At 39.9% G+C, this 20241-nt stretch overlaps 3 protein-coding genes across 8 annotated transcripts; all 3 read left to right on the forward strand.

The window, feature by feature from the left end:
* Window positions 1-509: 509 nt before the first annotated feature.
* LOC108873549 (uncharacterized protein KIAA0895) lies at window positions 510-10865 on the forward strand. 2 transcript variants are annotated; one of them, XM_018661801.2, is made up of 7 exons: window positions 510-979; window positions 3298-3971; window positions 5407-5550; window positions 6749-6881; window positions 7176-7481; window positions 7697-7794; window positions 8693-10865. In XM_018661801.2, the coding sequence occupies exons 1-7, from the start codon at window positions 955-957 to the stop codon at window positions 8849-8851; spliced, it is 1539 nt and encodes a 512-aa protein (XP_018517317.1). In that variant the 5' UTR covers window positions 510-954; the 3' UTR covers window positions 8852-10865. The 2 variants fall into 2 exon arrangements, with proteins under 2 accessions (XP_018517317.1, XP_050930600.1); XM_051074643.1 differs by lacking the exon at window positions 510-979 and having other exon boundaries at window positions 3832-3971; window positions 4547-5550.
* A 3821-nt stretch (window positions 10866-14686) lies between these two features.
* LOC108873564 (adenosine receptor A1-like) lies at window positions 14687-16592 on the forward strand. Its single transcript, XM_018661818.2, is given in 4 exon segments — window positions 14687-15158; window positions 15451-15493; window positions 15495-15929; window positions 15931-16592. Coding segments are annotated over 4 exon segments (978 nt in total). The 5' UTR covers window positions 14687-14829; the 3' UTR covers window positions 16102-16592.
* Window positions 16593-17029: 437 nt separating this feature from the next.
* Window positions 17030-19915, forward strand: nat8l2 (N-acetyltransferase 8-like 2). 5 transcript variants are annotated; one of them, XM_018661823.2, is made up of 2 exons: window positions 17030-17122; window positions 18979-19915. In XM_018661823.2, the coding sequence occupies exon 2, from the start codon at window positions 18991-18993 to the stop codon at window positions 19660-19662; it is 672 nt and encodes a 223-aa protein (XP_018517339.1). In that variant the 5' UTR covers window positions 17030-17122; window positions 18979-18990; the 3' UTR covers window positions 19663-19915. The 5 variants fall into 5 exon arrangements, with proteins under 5 accessions (XP_018517339.1, XP_018517335.1, XP_018517341.1 ...); XM_018661819.2 differs by lacking the exon at window positions 17030-17122 and adding an exon at window positions 17134-17427; XM_018661825.2 differs by lacking the exon at window positions 17030-17122 and adding an exon at window positions 17134-17300.
* The last annotated feature ends 326 nt before the right edge of the window (window positions 19916-20241 follow it).

Genomic DNA, 20241 nt, shown 5'->3' on the forward strand with positions numbered 1-20241 from the left:
TGAAGCCAGGCAAAGAAATTAATCTCATTCTGTGAAAAAATAAGTGTTTCATCATTATTGAAAGTAATATCACATGTTTATTTTATCCCTCTGTTCTCCTTACTGAAGAGCATCAAAACATTATTGGTTTTGTTCCTCCTCACATCGACATAGTCAGGACATCCACTTTGCAGCAGCACATTTAGCTCATCAGTTGGGGCATCTGTACATCAGACAAGTGTGGATGGTAATAACGTGTTCAGTGGATTACATTAAAGTCATGATCATATTAGTACTCTCTGTATCAAAATGTTGAAAATACAAATATCATTTACACGACATTCATTAACATGATAAAAGAAACTACATTAGAGAATATCACTTGACTGAAAACGGGGGTGGGGGGGATTATATTATAGTTATATAAAACGTAATTATCCGAATTAATGCAATGATAAATATTTATTGTTGTTGACAATTATTAATTATTAATAGCAGAATTAAAGTTAATCCACTAAAAATGCATAAGTGCTGATGACAAAGCATGTATGAATCTCCGACCACGTAAGGCAAAACACTGATATTCTGACTAAAGGGTCTAAACCTTTTCTCAGAGGGACTTCATTTCCCATTAGTATCCACGTGTGTTGGTGTTGCGTAGCTAACAACGAAACCATGGAAACAGTCTCGCAGTCATTGCAGAGAGAGCTCGGCTATTGCGTGTGAGCCTGTCTGTGGATCGGTGTAGGCAGGACGTCCAGTGTCAGCTCAGCTTAATGCCTCTAATATGTAATAAATAATTATTTATGCGTGTCGAAATACGCAGCTACGACAGGGTAACTCGCTTTCATCGCTGAGTTTCTATTTGGACAACATTAGAAGGCTAATTTAGCTAGGTTAACTTTGCTAAGTAACGTTAGTATCCTTCGAACAGCTCCGTGGTGCTTTCGGTTTGGCTATATACCTTAACAGAGGATGCTGGAGTCAATAAAAGTAACAGGTAAGGCTGCATTTGTTTTGTGCTCCTATCATTTTCCCGAGACTGTAGCCAGGACCTTGTCTATTTTATTAACAGGAATCGGGAACATTAACGTTGTTTACTAAATGTGATACCACAATCAGTGATTGGTTTAAACCTCGGATGTAGCATCAGTTATTCAAAGTGGTAGCACAGTTAAGGGTGGTTAAACTAGAAAATGAGCTCAAGTTAACTATTAATGAACGTCTACATCAACATCAACTAACATCAACTTTATTCATTATGACTTAAGTACACTATTTTTTTAGTGCCCACTATCTTGTGTTGTAAAGACTCATGGCAGTCTGAAAAGCAGATTTCTAGTGGGCTTTCTCAATGCTGAATTCTGTTGATCGTTGCTCATCACATACTTAAAATTAACAGTTGTGCATTGATATTTTTCATTAATGGTGATGGATGAGATGGAGATGTTTTAGCATTCATTCATTTTATTTTGCTGTTGAATTACATCTAGTACTGTTTATTGTCATAATTTAATTTCATGTGTGGTTACTGGCTTTGAAATGTTTTAAATTAACTTTGCAAAACTTTCAAGTATTCAGCAGACAGGATTATTTCTTTTCCTACAAAATGATGTGATGGTAGCCTATCACATTAGTTGAAACTGAATGATGAGATACCCAGCTGATGTGTTAGGTAATAGTATTTGCTTAGATGGCTGAACACATAGCAAGCTAGTGAAACTCCTGTTTGTATTTTTTCTCTTTGAATCATTACTGTGCTGCTGAGGTCATTAGTTGGTGCTGTCTGTGGCTGCATGGATTCCACCTCAGTGCTCCTGTCCAAACAGAGAGTCAGCTCTCAGTGTGATGATGTTCCAGGTTGCCTAACTAGAAATCACACAGCCCCACGCTGACTCCTGTGCTGACTGTCTCTGGAGACATGATGAAAATAATTTCCTCTGTGATGATATTGTCACGTGAAAGTGATTGGTGCAAAGCCACAGACTGCTGACATAACAGTTGTCCAGGATAAGTCAACTTTTAATTTGAGTTAGAGGATATCATTATGATTGCAGTAATCATTTATCATGACCAACTACAAGTTATGGTATCCATATATTTATTACAGTATTTTTTTTTTTTAGTTTGGCACTGAAATAGAGAAATAGTTGACATCTTGCAATCCAAGCCTGAGCCTGAGTACTGTTTAAAGTAGGAGTATTTATCACAAGTTTCATCATTATACAATATTATATCAATTCAGTTGACAACGATTCGATGTTTGCTGATATCACAGTCTGCTACAATACAATTTTGATTCCAGCCAGCAATCGATATGAGGTGATATCATGAGCCAATTTAACACAATCACTTCCATTCATGTTAAAGCACAAACAGCAACTAAAATATCATTTGACATTTTTATTCCTGAGCTCAACCAGACATTTTTATGAGAAACAATCCTTATCAACAACCTCATGTTCACTATATGCCACGTTCTGATGTACAGGACATTGTGTAAACCTGAACATTTTATCTTGAAATGGCATGGCTTACACACAGCATGTGACTTGCCAGTTGACCTGTCCTCTCTCCAAAATCCAAAATATTTCCAGACTCCAAATGATTATTGTGATGGACTGTGATGTTATGTTAGTGTTGGGTTAGTGAAGAAACACTGTTCAGACTGTTGAAGTTGAAGTACTGTTATTCCAGGGTTAATGAACACGTTGCCAGCTTAGACACGCTGACGTGTGTCTGTCATGTCAGCTGCCTGTTATTGTCTGGGAGCTGGGTATGGGTCTTTGGGTCTTTCCACAGAAAATAGGACTGAAAGTGAGACAATGTAGGTAGTTCAGGGCTTTTGTCATTTTTGCCAGCATTGGCTATGGTTGCCTGTGTGATCGCGCTTGATAAAAGCTGTGACAAAACCAGCTGATGTCTTCGCGCTTGCTTGGCAAGGGACGTTACAATATGTATGATGACTGATCGATGTTTCCATTTTGGAACAACGCTATTGAATCATTGATCACTGAATGGATGTATCCATGTAGATCAATGTTACATCCTTAATTAAAAGTGTGAAGTGAATTCTGACGGCTTGAAATCAGCGCTGGTGCCATTCATTTTTGCTCAGACTTCCTGCCAACATGGTGATGTAAACAAACCAAGTCATGTGATGTCCAGAGCTCTACAGACCTAATTTTATCCTGACTTGATAAGAGGATTAGTCTGTCGAGCTATCTACAAAAGGTCTGCATGTTAAGGTGATTCTGAAGTAAACAGCAGAGACTTTCACTATCCTCCCTTAATGGTTTCCCATCTTACTTTTTTCAGAAAGACTCCACTGGCCAGAAGTAGAAATGTCCAAAAAGTACATCTTACACTCTACAGACAAGGCACTGAGTCCAAGCCAAGTGTGCCTGGAGAAGATTTCTTCCAGTGTCCTCAAAGATCTCTTCAGCACTGGCTCCAGCAACCACAACATACTGCTGCAGACTGAGAAGGAAGAGTGTGAGAGCTCAAAGCAGTCTCTGTACAAGGGGCCAAAAACATCAGTGAGATGTGTTGCCACACTTGGTAAAAGAAATCATCCAAGCATGGCTTTAAAAAAGGTGCATGCTCAAGATGGTGGTGGTAAAACTACACAGACAAATTGTGTCCTCTCAGGCACCAACTCCAGTTTCCCTAAATCTGCATGGAACATCACAGTAGTGGGCAGCACAATGGGCCTAACCCCTCATACAGTCCCACAGCTCAGGAAGATGCGCATTCCCAACTCGCTTCGCACTAAGCTTCCCTCTTTGCACAAAGCACCAATTACACGGGAAGTGGAAAATGCCAAGAAGCTATGCATTCTTACTGCCATCAAGCCATCCAATGTGGAGAAAGAGAAGGCCAAGTTTTTCAGCTCTGACTTTAGCTACAATCCGCAGTTTGAATACAGCAACCCTGTCTCTCCGCTTGTCTTGGCACGACATAATAATGCCTCAGACCGCTTCCTGACACAGGTAAGGGTGCGTTTCCACCAAACATGTTTGGATCACCTGGCCAGGTGAGCAAGACCATCTGCAACAAATAAACTTTATCAAAATGCTTAATAATGTGTTTTTTGGCAGTCTTCCTAGCAAGTAGCTATGCATGACTAATACATGTCTGCTGAAAACCTGGCAGAATGGGGGTAGTGAGGGCAAAACAAACAGACAAGATACAGTTTTTATCATATCATACACCGGTTTCATAACAGATAAATGTAAACATTATTTGTGCAGTGCATATTTAGTGTAGTAGAAAATTGTTAGAAGGTGAAAAAACTGCAAACAAAAGTGTTATTTTCTATAGTAATGATCTCTGTGACAGGGATGTAGCTAACATTGAGAATTGTGACAGTGTGTCCTTGTGATATCGAATCGTGAGATCAAAAAAGATGCACAGCCCTAGTAAATGGGGGTTCAAACCCGGAACTGTCTTGCTTGGAGAGAATTCTTCTCTACGCACTAGACATGATGATTCACAGCTTAAGAGTAAAACAGACATAGTTTAGATGCCTATTTACCTATTTTTTTACCCTTGCCACCTCTTTCAGTTACCAAGAAGAAACAGTTCATGTTCACGAAGGGGGGACTGACAAAATGCTACCTGGTTTGTGGATAATGACAGGATGTATACAAACCAACACTTGACCATTAATTTTAAGCCACTTTATTTATTATACAATGTCAGCAATAATCTGTCAAAATATGAAAAGTTACAGTAATCAAAGTGGATGGATATGAAGGCTCCTTGAACTGGAGAAAGTACTCAGCCATCAAGGATTTAATCCCATGGAGACAGTTATTGAGGTCACTTTATTGTAATTATTAGCAGAGCTAGACTGATTAATAATTATATTATCTTACTGCATATAGTGGTATCTGTCATGGTCAAGCTTAACTCTGGACACCAAAAGCAGACTCAAGACACTGACACAGTTCTGGATGTGTCCAGATAGTCTTTACTGATATTAAGCAGGTGAGATTTTTTACGAAGTAGAAGTCAGGGCAGCGAGTCAGGTGGTGTTGGGGAGGCTGGCGACAGAAGCCGGGGCTGCCGAGGAGTTTGCAGCAGGGGCGGACAGCTGTGCAGGGGTCGGCAGGGCTGAAGCACAGGGAAAACACACAATGAGCGAGTCGTTCAAAAGACACTGGAAAGTTACTTTGATTACTAGTCAGCAAACACAGTGGCTGGAAGCATTACCACATGGTATACTAGGATGATCTGGCAGCTTGTGAATGGGAGCCAGGGTAGATGCTCTGATGGTGATGAGCTGATGGAGAACAGATGAGACTGGCAACCAGCACAGCATCCATGCGGTACCGCATGTCCAAAGCATCAGTAATGGAACATGTCAAATACAGTCATTGGTCATGGGCAGCTTTTACATTATTGGTTTCTCATCTCTTACAGGCAGTGCACATCATGGAGCTTGCCCTGCAGCGATATGGCAGCTATGAGAAGTTTGAGCAAGTCACTGGGGGTAACCTCCTCACCAAGAGTCGCATCTGGCACAATGTCAAGAAATACATGGAGAAGGAAGGCTGCATGGGAGAGGTGAGAGAACAGAAAAACACAATGTTTGTGGCTGTTGCAGAGCATATTATATTAGTTATGACAGACTGTTGTGCCCGTTATGACACAGACTGCAGTGGGCAGCTACTGCAGTCTGTGTCATGGTGAAATTGTATATCATCATTACAGAGCAACAGACAGGAGGGCATCTAAGTGAATGTGCCTTAAGGAAATGTAAGGCCTTGCAAAAAGCCACCACTTTACATTGGTCAACAAAACCGGTTTACTTTTATGTAACAATCAACCAATGTTGCGTCACCCAGTTAATAACGTTCCACTGAGCCCATTACACCACATATACTGTACATACACCTAGTGTATATATAGTATATGTGGTGTAATGTAGGGTAAAATGTATTCTGACACTGTGGTGAAAAGCCAGGCAGAACAGGAACGGCATGTCCATGCTTGCAAGTACAAGTGGTTGGAGATCCCATGGCTACCAGCTTATAGGCAACAACATTCCACAAGTTGAAAATAATACACCTCTTTATTAAAAGACTTAATTGAACCTCTATCAGTGTCTTTTATTTGCTGCCATCCATGCTGCATCCCTCCTGCTCTGCTGCTCAGGTGTCATGCACATACATGAATAATGAGTATGAAGAATTATTCAAAGTGCCTGTACAGTGGAGAGCTTCCCTATTTCAGTCAGAACAGGCATACATTAAATAATACTTTTGTCAGTGTGACTGTTGAGGTTGTTGCTGTCTGTGTGCTGTGTAATATTAAACTTTACTCATAACCTGTACATCAGTGGTAGGCAAATAACAGCCAAATCAGAAATCTACTGTAATAATGCAATAAGTAACTGGATAGTGTAAATCCTGATAAGCATTACCTTACAACAAATATAAGCAACGTCCTCTCTAACACAAATAGGTCTCAGTCTAATAGACATAGTGTGCTGATAAGGCAACAATAACAGCAGTATTTTTATTTCACCATAACGCGTGTATAATCTATCATTTACATTTTAAGTCACATTGTGCAACACTGAGCATACATTTATGGTTATGAGTTGTTTTTGCCATATTAGTCTTAAAGTAACAGAAGCTGCTTTAACTCTGTCACCACTCTGACACTTATTTTGTCTAGTCCATATACATGGGGCTCATATTCCGGTTGCTAAGTAAAGAAGTTTTCTGATGCAATGGTTCTGTCGTTGCTGTGTTGGTAGATAGTAGTCCAGGTGACAGATGACCTCCTGTCCAGAGCCTCTATGACAATCACGAACAGCAGACCCACACTTACCATCAACATCTCCACTGCACGAGAGCACTGGCTGGAGGGCATGCTGAGGCATGAGATCGGTGGGTACAATAGTTCTCATGTGTAAGGCTCATATTTATTTCTGATGTGGAGTTCTTGGAGGTCATTAGCTGAAATCATTTAAATTTGACTGTACTACAGTTCATCAAAAGACATAAAATTAACTTATCTAATCACCAAGTCTGATTGGCTGTCATCAAGTATTTACTAAAAAAATCAGCATATCAGCAGACCATGGCAATTGATGTTGCTACTTAAATATTAAATCCTAATCAACCTTGCTCGATTTTGAACTTTAATATAGCTGAAAAAAAGTCCTTGTCCCATTCCACCAGGCACGCATTATTTCCGTGGCATCAACAACTCCCACCAGCCGTGGAGCAGCAGCGCGGGCAGGAAGAAGCACAACCTGAAGCCCCTGAACCCCACAGAGGAGGGCTTGGCCAGCATCCACAGTGTTCTGTTTAGAAAAGACCCCACTCTGTGGCGTGCTGCCCTGCTCTACTACACTGTCTACCAGGCCAGCCACATGTCCTTCTCGCAGCTCTTCCACAACCTGGGATGCTTCGTCCAGGACCCCAACACCCGCTGGGACTACTGTGTTAGAGCCAAGAGAGGCCAGACCGATACAGCACAGCCAGGTCACTCTGTCACTAGATAGGATTTAAGATTCAAAGGAGTTTGCTGGTATATGCAGCCAGTATTGGACTTGATTACATATTTTATTTAGAATCAGACAATCTTACACTCGGTTGTCTTAACCTGAATTCACATGTGATATGCTCAAAGTGACTTTCAGAATATTAACATTAGCCTTAGTCATACTCATCATACTCTCTGGTCTCTCACATTGCAGGGTGCTTCAGCAAAGACCAGGTATACTTGGATGGTATCTTGAAGATCCTGAGATACAGAGACAAGATCAACTTCCCACTGCTGATGGCTCTAGGAAAGGTGTGGCATCTAAACTATGTTTGGAGGGGGGTGGGGGGTGGGTTAATTTACTGATTTACTATGCAGCAACTACATTGAATAACATGTAGTTATGTACCTAGCTCATGACCATAGGCACAGGTTAGAGCACAGATGATCTGGTGCATCAGAAATCAGTTCAGTACTGCAAACAGCTGCTGACACCAGTCTGTCTGTCGATCTCACACTACATCTTATCCTTAGTCCTAAACAAGACACCACAGGATTTTGCTAATTCTAAGTCTCAGCACCACAGCACTGCACACAGCAGCCTACAAAGTGGTAAATACCAGTAGTGTATTTATTTGCATGATACCCTTCACTGCCAGGCGCTTCTCTTTCCATCATTTGTGGATGGGCTCATCAACCAGAGACTGGTATTTGTACAGCTTCCTTTTGAATGACCTCACCTCCAACATACAGCATTGAAGCTATTTGCTCAGTATCACAGTCGCAGATCAAGTGCAGTGTAGTGCTGAGAGAAAATGCCTTCCCAATCAGCGATGTTTCCTACTTTACCCACTTTACTTGGATCAGGATACTCTTATTTGTCACTTATGTAACATCTCTGAAGAGGAAACAGACTGTGTTTTTCTGCTTCAGAAGAGCTGAGGCCACTGATGATTAAACAATGTTAGAGCTCTAGATGTTGAACATGATGTAAAAATTGATGCTGATGAATTATAACATCAACCCAGTTTTGCAACACGAGTGGTTTAGAGGGTGCATAAAAAAGCTAAATAATACAACTAATGAAAAACTGAGTCAGACAATAAATAGTATAATGTTGTAACTGTTCATCAAATATAGTTTCATAATTTCACTTTTGCTTTAGTATAAAAGAATGCAAAATCTATGACTGTTGTTTTTGTGGGATCAGGTGTCATTCGAAGATGTGGACCGCCTGAAAGCCCTGGCTCAGATGGACAACATCCGTATCCCACACTTCATGCAGGACCAGGCGAAGTATGCTGAGCAGCTGACAAAAATCATGGTGGTGAACCAGCTCACTGACGAGAAGCTCAAGACCATTATCTGAGCCTGCTTCACTCCCCCGCACAATCCTGATCAGACCTGAATAAAAGCTGTCATACTACTGCCAGCCATGAGCTGTATTACTTAACATCACCGTCAGTGTGCATGGTAACAGAGTGTGAGACTTGTGCAGTGTGCTGTATTGCATGTAGTATAGTGTTAGATTGGTATGTAATTAAAAATCTGCTCTTGTGTAGTCATTTCTCCACTGACAGATCGCTCTGAGAATCATTTCAGTGTGTTGTGTTAAGGGCTGGATAAATTTTTACAACATTTTATAGCAGTGCCAGTACAATACTTAATTCACTTTAACAATACAAAAATATACTTTTAACTCTACCTTACTTTTTTTAATATAAATATTTACCAAGTATTTTGTGCCAACTTTTTCTTCTTCTTGACAATTTCTGATACTCAGTTTGGTTTGAGTTGGTTTGGTTTGGTTTGGTTTGGTTTCTAGTAGCGTTTCAATGGTCTGAAATAGAGTTTTAATATAACCAAATAAGAGCCTGACTTTTTTTTTTTTTTTTTAGGCAGGTCCCTGATCTCATGGTCTCAGGTTAATTTGTAAAACATGCTGTCTGACAATGTTGGAAATCCGAATTGTTTATAATTGTTCCAAAATGCCACACTGGAAGGCAGAGTGAAAACCCTGAGTGCATAAAGAGGGAAATGATGGAATATTCAGTGTTGCACGAAAAGTGCCATAAATAGCTAGGTAATGAACAAAAAAAAGAGAGCTAGATAGAAGTTCAATTGCTGGCTGCTGACTTGAAAGTACTTTGTGGTGGACAAACTGTAATGGTGTAATGTAATTGTGAGATTGTAATTTTCCTCAAACATAACTTTGGGATTTCTGAACTTAAGTTTCTTGTCTATTTATATTTTTTGAGATCAACCAGCTCTTAAGATGTGGTAAAACAACAACAGGATGTGTCATGTTCTAGTTAGACCCACTGCCTGCCCTGTTACCTCGTAACTGAACCGTTGTTTTGCTAACACAAGATGGAGAAAGCTAACAAGTTGAGCTAAGGCAGATAATGATAATAACATAACTATTTAAGAGGTACTGAAATGTGGGGAAGCATTTTGGAATTAACACCATAGTTAAATGCAAGTCCCTTATAATAATGTTACCTTGTTACTCAGTGAGCAGTGAGTTGCATTTGAATTAATTTAAATAAAAAACATGCTAGTGCAAATTTGTTCAAACTTCATGTTTAAGGTCACAACCCTAGTTCCAGTATGTCAGTGTATAACTGTGATAATCTAAATCAGCCAATAATAGTGGATGTGACAGTGTGTTGTGTGCATGAATATGGTTAAATTCAGACAAAGGGAACAACACAACAGTTTTAGCAAAACCTTATTTCCCTAATACTACAATATGGATTCTTTTGCCTCTCATGCAACTATGACAACTGTACTTGCCTACAGTAGTGGCTCTTTAGTGAAGATTAACACATTATTACACTTTGCTTCCTCTAGATACCTCTGAAGGTTATTATTGTTGTAGTGCATGCATTAGGCAGAGGTGTTGCTCGAGAGAAAGATGGTGAAAGTGGGATGGTGCACAATGCTGCTGCCTCTCACTTGGCAGAGATGCAGTGATGAATATATTCCTGTATAAGAGTTTTGTCAGCATAGTTACACACAGGACTGCTGGTTAAAGCTGAACATATCAGTACTGTTCTACATTTCCTTGAAGCCCTGTTTATCCATTTACACTTTTTTTTTTTTTTTTTTTTTTTTACGTTCGCTCTACCTTTTCAACTGCAGTGATAAATTCAGTTATTGTGTTGGTGTCATTTATACAGACTGATACATCTATGCTTTATAAACCAAATGCCTTGTAGTTTTACTGTAATACTGTGGTTTTTGTCCTGGAGCATGTGTGTTACTCTGCTTCCTCAAAGACCCCTTAAATGGTACAGTGTAATAACATTGCATTTTTATGTGATATTTTCTATTTGAAGGATTTTTTTGTGTGATATCAATAAACAGACTCTAAAATGGACTCCCTGTATAAGAGTGGCTGTGTACTTTGCATCTCCCAAATTAGTTATGTGTGTTCTTCATTTCCATTTGTATATCAATATTATCAGTGTCATACTGTTTGCTGATTTCAAGCATGTGATTCTGTGCATGATTTCCTCAATGTAGTTTTAGTATTATCATTAGAAATCTAGATAAGCAGATCCATGGCCATAGACCAAGAGGTTGACACAACAGACACCAGAAGTCTGTGTCATGCATGCATCACGAGCTACATATTAGCAGTATTCTGATGTTGTAGCTGATCAGTGATTATCTCTGTATTTTCTCAGTCATTCTTACTGAAGAATGTGCATAGTATTACTCAGTTGTAGGAGTGTTTTAAACTGATGATCCACTGGTATGTAATCAGTTTTGACTTTATTCACAGTTTGTTTAAAAGTCCACTGTGCAAAGTGACATTTAAAGCTTTGTTTTTTTTAGTCGTTGCTAATTCTGATTCCATTCAAATTCCATTGGCAGGTTTATTTGTGATCAGTTTGTTATATTATTCCGTAATGTTGTTTAAAACAAAAGACAGTGCTGAGCAAAATCTCATCAGCTTTTGTTTGTCACAGTTTATTCTCTGCAATAATCCAAAAGTCAACTGAAAAATCCATCAGGCTTTTTGGGGAGGGAACCAGGGTGATGCTAACTTCCGAACTGGCCCTCAAAAATATGCCATCCCCACAGCACTCTATTCCAGCCAATCAACACTATACTAACTCAGTTGTCAACACACACACACACACAGACACACACAGACACACACACACCACACACACCACAAATCTACAAGAACACCCAGAGGAGCTTGTTCAGTTGCAGAAAACTGGTGTCTGGTAGTGATGCTACTTACCCACTAACTTTTGCACACACTGACATCAAAACACGGACTAAAACTAAACCTTACACTGTTTCAGTTGTGACCTGGTCGTGACATAAAAATGCAAGACAATTTTTTTCAAAGGAAAGTACCTGATAAATGATTATTTTATTCATATTATGCTTACTGCTATCTCAAATATTACTTTGAATTTCAATAGATAACAGGGGGATCTTAGTTACCTTCTGACATTACATACATCTTGGATTCCAACCAGGAATTTTCTCTGAATGACACTTGAGCGGCACTTTATAATTATTTATTCTTAGACAAAGCTTGTGTGCTAATGCAGAGGTTTCGGTTTCATTGTTGGCAAATGACTTGCAGTTTTCATATTCTGTGCAGGGAAAAAAACGAGAAAAAGAGAGAGAGCGAGAGAAAGAAAGAATGAAAGAAAGTTGGAACAATAAAATACTGACAATTGAAATATCACAACTGTACATTGCATACTGTAATATACATTACAATAACAACCCCACAATAAATGTTACCATGGTATATATATTATACTACAGTGTACCATAGTAATATCATGTCATAAAATGGTGTGAATCACTATCTTGGTACAGCCCTACCACACTTCCATTGTTTTCATACGCTTTACTATGAAGACATTTTTACTGTACATGAATAATACTTTTTTTTCAAGTCTCACCATGATCTGAGTTTAGGACCTCTGGTTTGTTCCAGCTGAGACAATCTACCTGTGTCTCAAACTCCTTCAGCTCAGCAGCAGTGACATTGTGTCTCCTGCCTGTTGAACAGGTGACACATTTGAGATGAAAGCCTTGTCCTTGTTCCAGATGTCTGGATCATGGATTCTAGTTTTCTCAAGGTAACTCTAAACAGAGATTGTGAATGGTCTGAAGGCAGGCAAAGAAATGAGTTTCTCTGAGACTTAGTTAGTGGTCTTCCTGCAGTGTCAGTGAAATATTTAGTTATACTGTATTTTACAATTACTGAAAGTATTATCACATATTTATTTTATCCCTCTGTTCTCCTTACTGTAGAGCATCAAAGTATTAATGGTTGTCCACCCTTTCATTACGAGGCAGTCAGGACATCCACTTTGCAGCAGGACATTTTGCACATTAGTTGGGGCATCTGTAAGAAACATTAGAGGAGTGTAGATGGTAATAATGTATTACATGGTTTGGATTTTGCAGTAGCAAAAACACAAAGCGCAACAGCTCTGTTTTACTGTGTGGTAGTTACTATGTCAGAGCCAATAAGACAGCTTAAATGTATCACAAGTATTGCACAGTCTGTGCATTGTTTATATTGTCTGACGCAACACACAATTAAACATAGGAGCACACATAGGTGAATTAAACTTACTAAACTTACTGTTGCTGTCTGAATATCATGGTGGTGAAGAAGAGGATTGTAATGAAGGCTGGCTGAGGCTGAGGAGTACAGGTGACTAGAAAGGCTGGGGTGAGGACCAGGGCTGGAGAGGCAGGCAGGCAGATGAGATGAGCCACAGACCTGGAGCAGGGTTAATTCAGAATAGGCCACAAAGCACAGGGAATCAAAAAAAAACAGAGAAACAGCACTATGTGACCAAAGCGTTTGTAGCGTGCTGAGAGACAGTGATGAGCGGGAGGACGACCAGGGTTTAAAATACTGCAGGGCTTGTGAGGCGATGAGGAGCATCGTGAGTTGGGTGAAGCATCTGGAGGAGGTGTGGTTCACCACACCCACAAACAAAAAGAGAGAGGGAGAGAAACACAAATGAAACGTAAGGGAAGTGGAAAACCAGAGTCATGGCCAAGACCATGAGGATAATGTGTTCACACTGAAAAAGTGAGTTTGCAAGCTAAATGGGGACAATATTTGAATACGCTTTTGTTGCACACTGCTCTGCCATAATGTCATGCAATAAGGAAATGGAGGAGGAGCCACTTACAGGTGGAAAAAGATAAATGAATTGAGGATAACAGAGGGACAGCTCCAGAAATATGTAAGAAATAAAAAAACTGAAATATTTTCATGTATTTTGGAAGTTTTATTTGCTCAATTGATTTGATTGACATGAAACACATATTGAACCATTTCCAGATAGTTTAAAATGTATGATGATATTTTTTGTATGTTTTGGGTCATTAATATATGTACCAAATTTCAAAGAAAAAGTCATACATTGTCTAGGAACCAAAAATGTCTGTACAGTATTCCACATAGTAATCCTTAATCATTCAAATCTACAGTGCTTTATTTTTATACTTTGTACCTCAGGGCCACTGTATTTAGTGATGTTCAGACTGACATGTATTCCAATTAAGTGTACTGTAGAACTGTTAATAAATTACATATATTATCTTAACCTAACCATTGTTAAGTGTGGTGTAAATTATTAGTAATCATACAGTCTATAAAGTCTGCAGTTGTAGATGTTAATAAATCATTAATACATGGATGTTGGTGCAGATGCTCTGAAATATAACAGGGTTAGTGGTCAAACAGTCCTCCTGTTGAATTAAAGCCACAGAGCAAATGTCATTGCTCTTAGAAATGAAATGCAGCTTAGCAATATTAGCAACTTAGCCGTCTAAGAAACTACCAATTTAAAATACTGTGAAGTTTGTCTTGTTATGAACGATGTCTCCACTGAAAGAGCTTGCATCACAGATATCCTGATTGAGCGGAAATGCAATTTCACACTAAAATGTGTGCCACAGTTTGCAGTGCGTTACCTGATAGTCATAAACACAACATTAGCTGCACGAGTCTGGCCGCTTTCAGAGCAAGAGGGTTTGTTTGGCGGTATATGGGAGCTATATATTTCACTAAGGATGTGGTTTTGTGGGTTCTCCTGTTTAGGCGAGATAGCTCGTCTCTTCTTGCTTGTTTTTTTTTTTTTTTTTATTATTATTATCAAGTCTAAAAACCACTGCAACTACATATGGTTAGATTTTTTTTTCAGACCCCTTGATTGTGTATATTATCAAAAAACTGCAAAAGGCTGAGGGCTTCCTCAAAGGTTTCACACAACGTACTCATACCCAGACTTTCAGACTGCACCAGTTACCATTCAAGCCATCAGCCAGGTTGGAAGCACAATGACTGTGAGTGAAGTGATCTACACCTTTTTGGAGGTGCTCATTGCTGTCAGCTGCTGTTTGGGTAACATGTTGGTTATTTTTGCTCTGTGGACCAGTAAGAGCATCCAGCTTCCCACCTTCTGCCTTATTGTCTCTCTGGCTGTTGCTGATTTTTTGGTGGGCTGCGTGGCCATACCTCTGGCTGTGGTGGTTGACGGACGAGTGGAGACTTCATTTTACGGCTGCCTCTTCATCAGCTGCATGGTCATCCTGTTGACTTTAGTCTCAGTTTTGTCACTGGTGGCTATTGCAGTGGACCGTTACCTCCGGGTGTACATCCCTCTCAGGTATGATTATCCAGACTAATGCTTACTGATATAAAGTTGCACTGACAAGGTAAAGGATTCAGTATTATTCTATGCTAAATACATGTAGTTGTGGTACTGCTGTGTGTTTTTGATAATGAAAAAGGCATGTAACTAAAAGTGTTATGTTTACACCTGCTATTTATATGGCTTGCATTAAATGATATAATTTTTAACCAAATTTTGTCAGAAACACAAATAGTCAGACACAGTCAGAAACACAAATACATAAGGAGCTGTTGCTGATACCAGTAATTACTGCTTCTCTCTATAGGTACAAACGGACTGTAACACGGAAACATTCATGGCGTGCGGTAGGCAGCATGTTGGCTTTTTGCAATACCACCAAGCTTTGCCCCCATGTTCGGATGGTACAACCACGAAACCTTGTCTAATTCAGTCAACTCTACCATTGTCTGCCAGTTTATCAGTGTGATCCCCATGTCATATCTGGTTTACTTCAGCTTTTTCCTCTGCACTTTGACACCTTTGTTGATTATGACTGTATTGTACGGATTTGTATTCTGTACCATTCGAGGAAACCTCAGAGAGAAACCAGGCAGAAGTGCCCAGAAACAATCTCAGAACTACCTCAGGAAAGAGAAACAGCTGGCAGGATCTCTGGCCCTGGTACTGGTCCTGTTTGCCCTGTCCTGGCTCCCTCTCCACATAATGAACTGCATTGCTTACTTTGGTGGGCTGAATGTTGTACCAGAGGTAGCTTTCTATGTTGGGATCCTTCTTTCTCATGCCTAACTCAGCTGTAAACCCAGTTGTGTATGCGTTCAAAATACAAAAGATCAGGACTGCATACCTGAAGATATGGAGACGGTATATTGCACGTGGAGAAGAAAATCAAGCATCTCATACAAGCCACACGACAGACAACAACCTCAGCAGTATCAGTGTGACCAAAAATGAGTGAAAGTACATTTCCTTGTTTGTGTGCTTCTTTGCTCTAAACAACCCTGTTTTGACTCTTTATATGGGGCACATTGTCAAATACAAATGTTAATACAACATTTTCTTTGACTCCTCAGAATGTATTTTGTTAAGGTGTCTCACAACTGATTGTAGAAATTCAACTGAAGGTATTATTTGTCATGAACAGTTGTGTGTACAGTTTTCCCTGCTATCAGTCTTAGAGTTATAATGTATTATCTCTGTATTAGATGCACAAGATTATTGATAAGGTCATCTCACTCTGCAAAATGGCAAATTATTGTACTTCCTCAAATGTGTTCTATTAAAAGTGTTGTTTCAAGGCTGTTAGGAAGTGAGAAGTTTCTGTAATATTTATATCACAGACAGAAATACATTGTAAACATTTGAACTAGACCTGCAGTGTTGTGGTGTTGTAGTAACCAGCAAAAATTATAGCTTACAACAGATTTATTATCATTTCTCACAATAAAAAACATCTACTATATATTGATGTGTACTTCTTGTCATAACAAAAACAAATTGTGCATTTTGCAATTTGCTTAAGAGCTGCAAAGATTGGCCAAAATGTGTCACATTTGTTTACAGCAGCAAAGTTGGGATGTCTGTTGGAAGCATAAGAATATTGTGGATGGTAGTGCACTATAGATTTGCACAGAAAAAATGAGCATCAATGCATTAAATGAGGAACTGAGGAACTGGTTAAACTGGAGCTGACAGACTGACTCTAACACCAGTCACAGGTGAATTACCATTATAATCATTCACGAGGTGCCCCCTCCCCCACCTATGCATGTCTAAAGATGGAAAATTCCGTTGAAATACATTAAACCCTGCATGTTCATGAATTATTTCAAATTGAAGTACATCCCATAATATAATAACATTCCATTCTTGAGCGACTCATTCTGTAGCCCCTATTATGGATGAATAAACTTTAGGTTAGGCTACACCCAACTGCATCCGGTTTCACAGATCACCGAGACTCGGATTTCTGGACGACGGTATGTGGAAATATATGAGTGGTCAGTAAAGCCAGTCATCCAGCACAGTCGAATGTGGGGCAGTGTTTTGCGCCGTTTCTCCCCACAGGCTCTCTCCGCGAGTGGCTTTATCTCTATTCCACCGTACTTCGACCCGACATAAAAATCAAACGGACGGTCTTTAAAGATCGTTTCCCCGGTAAAGTTAACTTTCAAACAGGCTCACGGTATTCCCTCTCCCCATGTTCAGAGTTCATTTGAGCCACTGTAGTTGGGACTGTACTGCTCGTCGACAAGGATCGTTCTCTACAAGTTGTCAGAGTCATGTAAGAAAACCTAAGTCGTGAAAATGTGATATTATATCGCAGCAGATTGTTCGTGCAGTAGTTAATCTGTGTTTTCACAGATTTTCACGCGTGTACTGAAGCTCAGTTTGTCATGTCACATGTGATGTTAGAAACATGAACTAACGGGATAACCGGAGCTGACATCTGCATATCTGTGATTAAGTCATGATTTTAACTAGGGTCTGATTATGATATGGAGAGTTGACTGCAGCAGGGCATCTGCAGGTCAGTGATGTTACTATCTCTAAACAAGAAAAATAAAAGCTTTTGTTTCTAGCCTCCAGTGGGCAGTAATATTAAGTACAAAATGTTCTTGTGTGTGACTTTGGCTGCAGAATCACCAGTGATACTGTTATGTCAAATCCACATGTGGTCCTTATGTAATTTGTTAGTCTTGCCATCCATTTTCTGCTGCTTATCCAGGTGCAGGACTTGTTTAATTATTATGTAATGTCATTATTAGTTATTACTGTTACATACATAAAGGAAATAGAGGAAAAAATAGGACATAAATGTAAATAATTTCATGCACTTGGTTAATATTTCTAGGTTATGTCATCCGTTTTGGTTTTCATCACTATCTATCATTCTTTAAATGGGTTAAATTGCGTTCTGTGTGGTATTAAAAAGTCTTGAGTTTAAGGCGGTGAACTCTGCAGTAACTGTGGCTACAGTTCAGACTAGCACAGGAGGCTCTTTACAATGCTGTAAAAGGACTAATAGAGCTTGTAGATGTTAAATGTAGTTGAAAACTGAAAGGAGAAATAGCAATAGTGATAGAGCACATGGCTGTCATAGTTAATATTTGAAAGATCATGTGATGGAGAATCAGTCATGGATGACCTGGTTTTTGCTTTCAGAATTTGCCAGACTCTGTAGGAAGAAAGACAGTTGTAATAAGTCATTATATAGTTCTGAATGTTTTCTTTATCTGTTGATAATATATGGTATATAAATGATAATATATAAATAATGGAATAATTGTTTAACCTAAAAAATATATCAAAAATAGTAAGGTGAGCTCTTCATGTCACTGTTCAGGATTTCAGGACCTAAATGCAGACACACACCAAGGCAGAAATGTTTAGTGACAACAACTTAATGACAAAAACAGCAGGCTACAAGCAGATGTGTGAGATAGCAGAACAACAGGCGGGAAAAATCCAAAAGCAGAAGCATGAGGTTACTCAAGGAAATGCAACAGAATAACTATAGTCCAGGTTGATTGTGGAACGAGGTGCAGCTGGGGGGAGAGACCAGGTGACTGCAGGGCTGATTGGGAAGTGGGAACAGGTGATGGGATGAAACACTGGAGAGAAAAACACACGAGGACAGGAAACAAAATCATAATACACACAACAAGGAAAGTCATTTCAAAATAAAACAGGAAGCACCACAAACTCACAATGTTAGTAAGTCCCAAACACAGAGATATTCAATTTATAGTGATATAACAAGGAGAAAATCAGGAAATGAATTAGGAAAATAATCAGTAGATTTCACACAGTTGTTTTTTTGATTTCCCTCCAGTCTCCTCTGGTCATGCAGCTGGTGATCCGCCGGTACTGTCCGTCAGACAATGAAGCGGTGTGCGCCCTGTTCAGCGTCGGCATCCGGGAGCACATCCGTCCATGTTTTCATAATGCCATGACCAGCCCTCTCTACCTCGCCATCACCCTGGCTCTGTGTGTCATCGGCTACCTCCTCGGTTCCACGTTAGGGGCTATGGTGTTGCTGGGAGTCTGGGTGGGCCTCGTCTACTACTGCTGTTATGAGCTATACGCCGGCTACGTCAGGGAGAGACTCCGGACGGACATGAAGGACATCCCTGGGAACTATCTGAGCAGACCAGATGACTGCTTCTGGGTGGCTGAGGCTGAGGTTGATGGGAGGGCGCAGATCATGGGTATGGTGGCCGTGATGGCCAAGCAAAGTGGGAAAGAAAGGTATGGAGAACTGTTCAGAATGATCATCTCACCGCTGTGCAGGCGGATGGGCCTGGGCTTCAGGATGGCTCAGATCGTGCTTGACTTCTGTAAGGAACGAGGCCTCTCCAAGGTGGTCCTGGAGACCAGCTCCACCCAGATGGCTGCCGTGGCCCTGTATGAGAAACTGGGGTTCTGCCACGTCCTCTCACACACAAAGACAGAGGCTCCCTTTTGGGTTGTAACACTGACCAAAGTCACAGTTTTAAGAATGGAAAAACAGCTGTAGGCCTGAAATAACCCTGATCAGCAACTGTGACATTCCTGTTTTGTTTCTCTTTATCAGTGGTTTAAGCTTCTACATTGATGATACTTGACTAAAACCATTGTTTGTAAGCTATATATCAGAAACACACCTTAACTTTACTTATACTGTAGGGGAGACATGACTCAATGCTGCTCTTTTAAGTTCACTGGATCAAGATTCACCAACTGTTGATTATTGTACTGTGTGTTTTTTTAATAAAAAGTAGTTTCAACTACTGTGATTTTATTGTGTTTCAGAAATGACGCTGAGAACATTCAGCTGTTTTTCACTCAAAAATGTGCAAGAAATAAACCCACTCCCAGAGGATAAACCTGGCTGTGCGTTTTGCTTTTGCTCATGATCCTCTCTCCAGGTGTTTCCAAGTGCTGTGGGTGAGAGGACCTCAGCTCAGGTTGAGGTTTTGGTTGAGATGTGCTGGAATCACAAACGTTAAGAACCAGTAAGAGTAATAAAGGTGTAAGAGATGTAAATCAAACAGTCTTCACAGTCCTGACAAGAGTTAAGTGAGATGATTGAAAACACCTGTGTGTGGGTCAGTCA

The sequence above is a fragment of the Lates calcarifer genome, linkage group LG12 (genome assembly GCF_001640805.2).
Source record: "Lates calcarifer isolate ASB-BC8 linkage group LG12, TLL_Latcal_v3, whole genome shotgun sequence".
NCBI lineage: Eukaryota > Metazoa > Chordata > Actinopteri > Centropomidae > Lates > Lates calcarifer.

Coding starts and splice junctions, on each gene's coding strand:
- LOC108873549 (XM_018661801.2), top strand. CDS start 955: ATGCTGGAGTCAATAAAAGTAACAG. Junction 980..3,297: donor GGAGTCAATAAAAGTAACAG/GTAAGGCTGCAT, acceptor TACTTTTTTCAG/AAAGACTCCACTGGCCAGAA. Junction 3,972..5,406: donor CAGACCGCTTCCTGACACAG/GTAAGGGTGCGT, acceptor CATCTCTTACAG/GCAGTGCACATCATGGAGCT.
- nat8l2 (XM_018661819.2), top strand. CDS start 17,344: ATGTTCAGAGTTCATTTGAGCCACTGTAGTTGGGACTGTACTGCTCGT. Junction 17,428..18,978: donor CTACAAGTTGTCAGAGTCAT/GTAAGAAAACCT, acceptor ATTTCCCTCCAG/TCTCCTCTGGTCATGCAGCT.